Source organism: Ascaphus truei, chromosome 4 (assembly GCF_040206685.1).
Source record: "Ascaphus truei isolate aAscTru1 chromosome 4, aAscTru1.hap1, whole genome shotgun sequence".
In the NCBI taxonomy this organism is placed as follows: Eukaryota; Metazoa; Chordata; class Amphibia; order Anura; family Ascaphidae; genus Ascaphus; species Ascaphus truei.
The window spans coordinates 101232907-101244006 of record NC_134486.1 but is presented as its reverse complement, the minus strand read 5'-3'; the positions used below and the strand labels follow the sequence as shown (position 1 = coordinate 101244006).

The 11100-nt window shown below is 39.4% G+C and overlaps 1 protein-coding gene across 1 annotated transcript; it reads left to right on the top strand.

Moving 5' to 3' along the window:
• The first annotated feature begins 1615 nt into the window (after positions 1 to 1615).
• LOC142492967 (cystatin-like) lies at positions 1616 to 8185 on the top strand. Its single transcript, XM_075596286.1, has 3 exons — positions 1616 to 1881; positions 4287 to 4403; positions 8002 to 8185. Exons 1-3 carry the CDS (start codon positions 1663 to 1665, stop codon positions 8083 to 8085), a joined length of 420 nt encoding a protein of 139 aa, XP_075452401.1. The 5' UTR covers positions 1616 to 1662; the 3' UTR covers positions 8086 to 8185.
• The last annotated feature ends 2915 nt before the right edge of the window (positions 8186 to 11100 follow it).

The following is an 11100-nucleotide window of genomic DNA, read 5'->3' as shown; positions in this document are numbered from 1 at the left end:
ATTATCACAGGATAAGACACACTCTAAAAGATCATGCATGTACAGTGAATGAAAGCAGTGGTACTGGTATACAGTGCCCATGCAGTGTAACCACATCAAGCTGATTCTGTGGATTATACTATGTCTTGTGCGTCTATTTACCATGTAGTTGTGAGGTGTACTAGGGCACAAGGCATTGGAGAACAAAAGGTGATATAGTCATGTATGCAGCACAGACCTTTGGCATAGATTGCAGATAGAATATACTCCACCCCCCTGAGGCGCATAAAATACAGACCGTGAGCGTCTGTAAAGCCGGGAACCTTCTCAATGTTTGGAGATAGTGAGTAACCGGAAGTGACGAACCCGGAAGTCTCGGGACGCATCACCAATGACGTCAGTACGTTCTGAGATTACCAGGTATGTGACGTAACCACCCAACATTCTATTCATCCAAATTAGATTAATTTTCTGTGAGCAAGTTCATTGGTTATCCATAAAGCATTGCTTGGGCAGGGGTCCCGGAGGAGAGGTTTCGGAACCACTGATCTACCTCATTAAGGGCCAGCAATACATAGCTCTGCTTCAAGCAGCAAGGAAATCAAACCATTTGGATGAGGAAAGGTTATACCTCTCTTACAGGATTTCAGGAATTGAAGATGTACAGTAAAAACATTATTAATGTATCCCTCTTATTCCATAAAGTGTAAAGTACATTTGATACACAATTGAAGAGCTTGCATAAGAGAGTTCTATGGCAAAGGAATCTTTTAATGCAGTGTTTCCCAACTCCAGTCCTCAGGGAACCCCAACAGGTCAGGTCTTAAGGATATCACTGCTCCAGCACAGGTGGGTCAATCAGTGGCTCAGTCATTTTGACTGAGCCACCTGTGCTGGAGCAGGGATATCCTTAAGACCCGATCTGTTGGGGTTCCCTGAGGACTGGAGTTGGAAAACGCTGTTTTAATGTAAAGAGAAGAGGATGATTTAAATCCTGATATATAATATTTCCTAAATTTGTAGCAACTCAATGGTAGTGTGGTAGTTCCCCGATGGGAGCTTTTGTGTGATACTACGCAGATGGGAGTTTCTGGGTGATAGTGACCTGATCTGCACTATCACAGTTCAATAAAGAACCCCCTCTGGCATGTCTAATAGTAGGTCTAGAGGAGTGATCTAATGCTGTGTTATCCTGAAAGTTCAGGTCAACCAGAGTCATTCTTTAGATGGTTGTTTAAAGAACAGTGAGCTTTCTGTTACAGCAATGTTTAAATGTTCACCTACTAACTAGTTCTAATGGACATATTCAAAATGCTATGCACATTTATTTTGATAAGATTACACTGTGCAGTAGAAAATTGTGGTATACCGTATTTCCGTTGTATTCTGTTTTTGTAAAGTGGGGAAGCATACAGTACATACATGAGCTGTAAGCATACAGTACATACTAATCACTGAATAAACAGTATGGGGAACAATAAATATTAATTCAAAGACAACTTTAAATTAATATAAAAAGTTCTTTGTTTGTTAATAAGCAAATCATATATTTGATATCTGATCATATTGCAAATACTAGGTGTTGACTCTGCATTTGATAAGTGCTCAAGTAGCATATAAAAACTGCAATTCTTCTTTCAGTCTTCTTTTTCTCTCCTCAATTCCTATTGTATAGATAACACCATGGCTGCAGGTTTATACCTTTGTTTCAGTGTTGCACTGACTTTATCTCTTCTGTCAGCTTCTGTATCCAGTGATGTCGATGATGGAGCTCCAGAGGACACTAATCCCAACTTGCCAGAGGTTCAGAAAGCTGCTAGCTTTGCTGTGAATGCGTACAATAACGAATCAACGGATGAATACCTCTACAAAGTTCTGAAAATTAGATCAGCCCAAACCCAGGTAATATATCTGAGATGCAAATGATAAACCCTAACTTCCTACTGTACAGGAGTATCAATATTTGAAAATCTTTAGTCTATTACAAATAAGAATGTGAAACCTCTAATAATTCAGTGCAAGGTTTACATTTTATGGTTAAACTTTTTTTTATTGCCACAAAAAAAGAACATTACAGGTTCCATGCAGGGCCGGCTAGGACTTTAATGGGGCTCATTGCAGAGGGAGTTTGCCGGGGTCTCTTACCTGCTATGGAGCAGGCATATCCTCCTGCTGTAGACGCAATGTTACGTTATATACGGGGCCTCTTGCCCACCGCCAAGTCATGTGACATCCCATTGCCGTGGCGTCATGTGACATTGCACTGTTATGGTGTCGTATCGTTACAAGGTAGCAAGAGGAGAAGCCTTTTAGAATCCCTGTGCTCTCTCCCGGTCCTGGCTAGCACCGTTTAAATGTTAACCACATTAAACTGTGATTACTGAAGTTGGGTCGGGGAAGAGCGCGGGGCCTCTGTAAGCACGGAGCCAGGTGCAGTCACACCGATGCCACGCCATCAAGCCAACCCTGACTGCATGCATCCTACAGTAGACGTCAGTGTTTTGCCATGAAATTAATGCTAGTAGAACCATTTTCATCCTGTGTCTGTTGGCAACAGTGGGGCTTATGTACTAAAGCAATTTAGGAGTGAACCTGGGGCACATAGCATCATTTTTGTGCTGCACCTCTTTGTGCTTAGGTATCAATTACTGTTTTGTGGGGAGTCAGTAGGAAGAGTTACATGACAGATTATAATGACGTATCAATTTGTGCACCTTTGTGTGTCACTTTTTCTCCTTGTAATATGTGTCAAAAAATCCTTACCATTGGTAACATCTGCTACATTTGGCTAATATACATTTGGAGCAAAGTTTGTGCAATGCTTCAAAACAAGGTTTTCTGTGCACTAATATACTCTATAGGCCACAGTGACTCTTACTTTGGTGATATTGTTAGTATCTGGAGAGAAATGTTATACATTATATACTGTATAATGTGGGACCTACTTCCTCTCTGTACTTTTCCCCCTTTTAGGATAAAAAAAAATGTAACCAAGTCTAAGGTGATATACAGTATGCTTCTGTGGTTAATGACATACTTGCCCAACAAGCTTCTTTTATTCAACATAACTGATAAAGACGTAAAAGACATTCTGTGTGCCAGATCAACCTTTTCTTTTGTCTTGATAAATAGACCGCCACAATCTGTGCCCCTACATAATCATTAAAACCCAGAGACAGAACATGAAACACAGACAGAGCTCAGCACTACATCCTATGACACAAATACACAGTACAGTGCCTAAATATATATATATATATATATATATATATATATATAAAAGTGTCTTTTGAATAAAATGGTCTTTTAGTTTAACTCTTTGGCCAAAGTGTTGTAAGCCCTTGAGCCCCTCCAAGGCAGACCACGTCTCAAGGTTCCTAACACTAATATAAATTCTTAATAATCTGTACATTACCAGTAAGAATGATTTATAATAAATCTGTCAAAATTAGTTGCATAGTTCTAAGTCTGATTGAAGCTCTTATTAACCTGTATAATACCAGGAAAAGCACTCTGTATTAGATTTGTCGCAATCAAACTATCTGCAAGTTCCCATGAGTGTGTATATATATATATATATATATATATATATATATATATATATATATATATAGTACATGCAGAATTTATTTTTACACGTAAGATAAGAGTGTTTTCATTCTCTTAACTTTTTTGGATGTACCAATAAAGTGCATTTTTTCAGTCCAGCCTGGGATACTTTTGTGCTGTGCACCGGCGTTTTTTCCTCCTCTACACGTAAGATAAACCTGACAAAAAGGCAACAATTGTAATGTTCAATACAATACAAACTTTTGACTAAATGAATTTTGATTTTAAAAAATTATCAGAGGAATCCTTATAAGCGAGAGAAACAGAATGCATTGAATATAAAGTAATTACAATTGGCTCATACATAGTTGGTTAGCTTTTCAATGATAAGTAGTATGTTGTATTGAACACTAAAGTATATCAAGATTCCACAGTTTTATTTTTGTCTATTAAATATTTTGCAGACAAAACTCAAACAATAGCATAACAAAGTATTCTTCTTTTTAGCATATATTGGTAAGCTGAGCCTGTCAGTGGAGTCTCCTTTGCAACTGACGCCTTTATTTTATTCTAGGTTTCATTATTAAATGCCACATAACTTTAAAATGTATATATAATAGCAGTCAAGTTAAATTCTAATTATATTTTTATTATGGTCACAGAAAACAACTGTATGTGCTGTATGCATTCTAGAAAAGAATATGATACACTGATTCCAAAGGCTTCCATAGTTATACCCCTTTTAACTTTTCTGGCAGGTCGTTGCTGGAATAAATTATATCTTGGAAGTAGAAATTGGAAGGACAGAGTGCAAGAAAGGCGCCACTAATAGCGCAGAATCCTGTGCTTTGATTCAGAGCTCAAACCTAGCTAAGGTAAATCATTGTCTATGTTTGTAAGTCTGGACTACGGACAACCAGCCCCCTTGATTCTGTTCCCTCACATCCCTTCATTACCTTTTGTATCTGTTTTACATGCTTGTCCATATTTGTATGTAACTGTTTATGTAACCATCAAATCCCTGTACCCCCACTGTACCACACTGCAGAATATGTTGGCACTTTACAAATAAACGATAATAATAACAATAATAATAATTACATAAACAACCCACCCTTAATAATCTCAATTTTTTTTACATGATTGACACAGAGGGGTCCTTCAGAGCTGAACTGCAATCTTTGCAGCTCCAATGACCCCTCTGATTCCCAAGAAACTTCCTGTATTTTAAAAAGGATTTAAATGGCCATGCAATAGGAAACACCAACCTATGATGTTGCAGCTTCCAATTGGCAGCCATTTTTTCCTCACTGGGAGAATTGAACCCAGTAAGTATCACTGGAACTGGGATGTCCTCAGTGTTGAAATTAGTGGTGTTTGGCTCTGAGTGAAAAAAATGGGGGGGGGGGGGGCGGGGGAATGAGTCTGAGGAGAGGCTCCTTTAATAATTGCTCCAGACATTCTGGTGGCACCAAATCAGTTTAACTTCATTCCTTTTTCTCATGTGTTTATGAAACTCATTCACTGTAGATTCTATGTAATTTCTTTGATAAATGGAACAATTGCGGCTTTAGCTTTGACAGTACCACCACATATTTCTTCCATAAATGTGCGCCACTGTTACTTATTGTGTCATTCCACCAGTCGTTTTATAAAAATTCATCTACTGTATATATATAAATATTAAATAATGTAAGCAATGCAAAACAATGCAAAGCTATTACTAAAATCCCTGCGAATAAAAATGAAAAATTCTGTAATAGAATTTTCTTAAAAAATGTCTTACTGAAGTTTGTATATGTGAACCATTCTATTTATGTAAAATAAAAATAAACAATATTTATAGCACCCCATGCAAAATATTTTTGCTAGTAAATTTATATTAAAAAACACACACACATATATATATATATATATATATATATATATATATATATATATATGAAATGATATATATGAAATTGCTATAGAGTATATATATATATATATATATATATATATATATATATATATATGGGATGAGAGAGAAAAGGAGGCCCTAAAAAAAGCACTCTAGTATGTGTATAAGTACAAATCAAATAAAGTTTATTAATGTATTGTCACAGAACAAAAATGGTTAAAACAAAGCACAGAAATGGTTAAAATACAGCATGGATCCCCTGTTCATTACAAAGCTAAACATATCCTCCAAAAGGATGCCCAAAATACACTCAGAAAGTATTCTGAAATACCTGACAAGATAAACCTGGTGTGACACCCAACAGACTAAGTAGTCACGGTTAGGGCTATGTGATCATCAGCAAAAGGTCAAATATGCCTACTATCCCCTGCAGTATAGGGTTTGTCTGAAACGACCACTCCCAGTAGAAGGCTGTGTGCCGAAACGCGCAGGAGCAGGTCTAGCAGGCAGGATCCCCTGGTTTGTCCCCTCTCTGGATCACATTACCATGCTCTAACATCCCTCCTTGTTTCCCCCTTCATGTACCGACCACACTGTACCTGACCATAGGTGATGTATCACTCTTTTCAGCTATAGGCTTACATGTGCTTTGCAGGCTGTATTTTGTGTATCTCTGCTGTCACTTACTTGCTACTCTTTGTCGCTTCAGACAAACCCTATACTGCAGGGGATAGTAGGCATATTTGACCTTTTGCTGATGATCACATAGCCCTAACCGTGACTACTTAGTCTGTTTTAACCATTTTTGTTCTGTGACAATACATTAATAAACTTTATGTGATTTGTACTTATACACATACTAGAGTGCTTTTTTTAGGGCCTTCTTTTCTCTCTCATCCTATTTAACTGCCCTTAAAGCACCACCGACACATCACTGTAGTTTGGATTTATCCAGTGTCAGTACTTAGCTGTGTTTATATGTCATGTGGATGCGGGGTCCTCTCTTTTTCTCTTGCATATATATATATAAGAAGAAAAAAAAGAAAGAAAAAGCGCCCGATCCTTGTGTAAAATCAGATATAAAAGGTTTTAATTTGCCATGAACAGACGATTGCCAACTCACACTGTCAGTTAAAAATAAGCAATTTATGGGACAAGCCCATGCACCACGACGACGTCCAAAACTCACAGCTGTCCTCAGTGAGCATATGGATATTGCCGCTGTGAATCAGCTCTGCTGTGGGATGTGCTGCCGGTATAACCTTTCTCCTTCACCTCGGAAAGAATAGTAGGTATTTCTGGCTGCATTCAATCTTCCACCGATCGTGTAGCAGGATACTCCTGGACTGACGTCTGTGCTCTGGAGCCTGGGCTGTTTGGCCACCGTAGTTCCTCTGCTGCACGATCGGTGGAAGATTGAATGCAGCCAGAAATACCTACTATTCTTTCCGAGGTGAAGGAGAAAGGTTATACCGGCAGCACATCCCACAGCAGAGCTGATTCACAGCGGCAATATCCATATGCTCACTGAGGACAGCTGTGAGATTTGGACGTCGGCGTGGTGCATGGGCTTGTCCCATAAATTGCTTATTTTTAACTGACAAAGTGTGAGTTGGCAAGTTCATGGCAAATTAAAACCTTTTATATCTGATTTAACACAAGGATCGGGCGCTTTTTCTTTCTTTTTTTTTTCTTAGGTATCGTTGGGAGGTTGGTAAGCCCAAGAATAAAGCTGCCCAGGACTTCAATTTCATTTTTAAGGATTTGTATGGACATTCTATATTGATTTCATTTTGTCAACATTGAAAAAGAGACTTACACACACTTTTTATAGGTATATTTTTCTTTTTTATTGTTTTTGATGCCAACCTACATTTTTTATATATATTTTTTATATTTTTTATAATTTTGTGTATTTTTTCATTTTTTATATTGCAATTTGCCTAGTTTCCTGCCACTTTAGAATTATTGTTATACATCTGTGCTGGGTGCATCATTCTGCAGTGTGAGTTCTGATTTGCAAGGTTATAGGTGTGTGCTAATAGGGGCGCTGTCATATATTTTCTGTTCATATATATATCATATTTATTAATGTATTGTCACAGAACATATATATATACATATATATATATATATATATATGTAGATAGATATATATATATATATATATATATATATATATATATATATATATTTATATATATATATATATATATATATATATATATGTATATATATATATATATATAAATTGTATAGCAATTTCATACTTGTTACAGTATGTTTTCATCCTACTATGGACATGCAGGCAATCTCTCAGGTCTCATTAAAGTCAATGGCCTTTATTTAGTAAGCTGCGATAGCGACTGCAATTGTGCTTTCCTTCCAGTTTACTGAATAAGGGCCAATGTGTTCCAAAATAAGTATCCCCATGTATTTTAATTTAAATACAAGATAGGCACGCCATCATTTTGCTTCCTTCCTCTCACATGTTCAGTTATTTTTTTTTTTTTAAGAAATGTATATTTTACATTGGTGGTTTCTAAGATAACTGGCTTATCTCAATCTTACAGAAATTCCTGTGCCGCTTTGAAGTCTATGAAGTGCCATGGCTCGATCAGGAAACACTTGAAGAACATTCCTGCAAGGAACAGTGAGGATGTTATAGTGAACCCTCCAGTCAAGACGCTTAATCAAATGTGAAGCATGTTTTAAATCAATGAGAAGTCTACACTTAATAAACTGTAACACTCTGTATTCTGAGTCTGATATTGTGAGTGTTATATATTTCTGGCCTTCCTTAAATATATGTGTGCAAAATGTGCACATTCACTATTTACTGCTGCGACACACTTTATTCGAGCAAATACCCAGTATGTACCTGGCAGATACCTGGAATGCGCCGCTCCTCACCTCTGACAAGCCCCGTTGCGTTTGCCTTCCCAGCCACGGTTCATGCCTGGCTGACGGGCGGCTGATCTGTTAAATGATAATGATTAGGATTTAATAGGCTGCAATGCTTCGCGTGTCTACCAGATGGCATAAATTCATGAATTGTAATGCAGTATATATATATATATATACTGTGCAGTATTGCAGCCAGCGGGAATAAAATGCTTCAATCCCTGCCTGGAAAATAACGCAATGCACTCGGGCAGAAAACAGTCACAAACCTCAATACACCAGAGTATACCCGAATTCGTGGGACTAGCCGAGCTCGAATAAAGTGTGTCGCCAGTGTATGTGTCTACTTCTGCCCCATAATGTAGCACACAAATACGTTACATCATCACAAGCGCAGAGTTCTCTATGGCTTTCCTGTTTGTATTATGTGGCTCTCTGGCCGTTGTCATAACCACAGTCTTCGCTTAGGGATTTCAAATGAAAAATCTACCCAAAAGGTCATGCCCTATGGGATAGGTTGGCAGAAAGTTAGGGAACACTCCATCAGGTTAAGAGGATAATCCCAGAACCCGGGAAGGATAGTGTTTCCCAGGTTAAAGCTGTGTACAGGCTGAGGAAGAACTTGAACTTGCTGTGGAGCAAATGGATTCAGGATGCAATGAATTGATGCTGGCCTACAAAAGGTCTAAAGGTTTAAGTAAGAAAATAATGCAGGTTGGAGAAAGTGATACAGAAGAAAGAATACTGTAGGTGGGTCCAATTGAAAATTAGTTTTAAAAAAGTGAAAAAATGTACTGAAAAAAAAAAGAGGGTTGAAAGGATTGGTGTAAGAGAATTAAACAGCATCAGTATATTATTTAGAGACAAATAAAAAGATAAGTGGAAATGGGGATTGTCATTAAGCAAAATGAGAGTCTCGATTAAGTACTGGAGAGAATGATGAAAGGGTAAGAAATGTCCTTGCACATGTGTACTGTAATAGCAATTGCCTTCATACAGTAACAACAGTCTGTAATTACCAGTAACACCACAGCTAAAGTACTGTATTGGCCTGAATGTAGTACGGCCTCGCACATTATACCACCCTAAAGTTTTGAAGGTGTTCTACATGAAAAAGAAAAGGTGTTAAGCTGAACATATAATAAGACTACAGTTTTCGGAAAGACATTTTTAGGGAAAAAACATAGCACTATATTTGGGCCACGACGGCCAATATGGCCACTTAAAGTGGCATTGCCTCTTGCCATCTTTTTGTTTTTAATTTAAGAGCTGCAGGAGTTGGCTTTAAGACAATATAATTACCTAAGCTGCCAATCAATCTGTTCTCCTGTGATCGCTCAGTGAAGTTCCTGCTTCCCAGGGCTGCCTATTTCAAAAGAGGAAGTGTTGTGACTTCCTAAATGTTTGCTATAGCAACTGAATGGAGCTTAATAAATTCAAATCCATTAAAGGGCATAACAAGTGAGAGGGGGGGGGGAGAGAAATGCAGTAAGTATTATCTAATACTACACAACTGATTTAAAAAAAAAAAAAACACTGTATAATTGTAGCGCACTTTCCCCCACCCCCTGGAAGATGTGTAGATATGGTATGTTTGGGTGCTGTGCAATACCTGTGGCTCACAGGAAACCCGAGCCTCCGCTGCTGGGAACCTGGGGTGTACCTGAGTAGTGGTTCGGTAGCGCCTCCACCTGTACGGGATTCAACCACATGGAATGAACCCATTACAGGTACTCCATGTAATAAGACACATTTGTATAAGTATAACAGTTTTACTGCACAGAATAATGTCACACTCCAAAACATACAAGCCTCGCAGGGCAGAAACCCTTCACCATGCTTCCCTTTGCACCGTGTCCTTACCCTCGTGGGGTTTACCCTCTAGTACTAAAGGTACCCCTGCGCACTCAACCACCCTGGTGTCCATGGAGTTAATACCCCCACCCAATGTCTGGTACAGTGCTGCCCACTAAAGCGTTTGTTGGGGCAAGAATGCGTTGGTTACCTGCCGGGTGATCCCACACCCAGGCGTGCGGTGGAAGATAGTATCCACTGATCCAGCGATGTCAGCGATGAGTCCGCCCCTGCGGTGGGTGTTATCCAGCTGGAGGGTCCCACACTGATGAGTCTCTTATGGAGCAGGTGTCTGGTCCTAGACACCTGAGGACAGGATGTAGTCGCGTCTTGTCTGTGTCCCTATGTGCTTGTGCTACAGGGACAGTGTCCCTATCTATGGGCCTGTCCCTGCAGCAACCATAAGCTACACAGGGGAGTTTGGGCTAAATGGGGCCTAATAGGGGATATCTTGCCTAGTGCAGGTGCCACAACACCTGCACATCCACTTACCCCTTCCGTGTCCCAGCTCCAACTGGCATTGTGGAGACAAGCTAAATGTATCAATATCTCCCTGCAGGAGAAGCTGCAGCCCTATTGGCTGTTCACGCCCATGTGATCGCAGCCCCTGAGGCTGCTAGGTGTTGTAGTCCCTTGCAGAGCCTATTCTATCTAATGTCCACTTTGCGTGCCTATACTGCGCATGCGTGGCATCTTGCGCATGCGCGATCACAACCAATATGGCGGCGACTTGCAAGGGGAGCCGCCGGGGACCTCCGGTGACTCAGTCGACCCGCTGCAACTGCCCGCAGCCCTCTCCGCACTATCGGTAACGCCGGGTATACACCCGCACCCTTCCGCAACTGATCAGGAGATGCAGGTACCAATAGGGGCACAGGGGGAACCTATGCCACATAATATTTTCAAGTTAATAC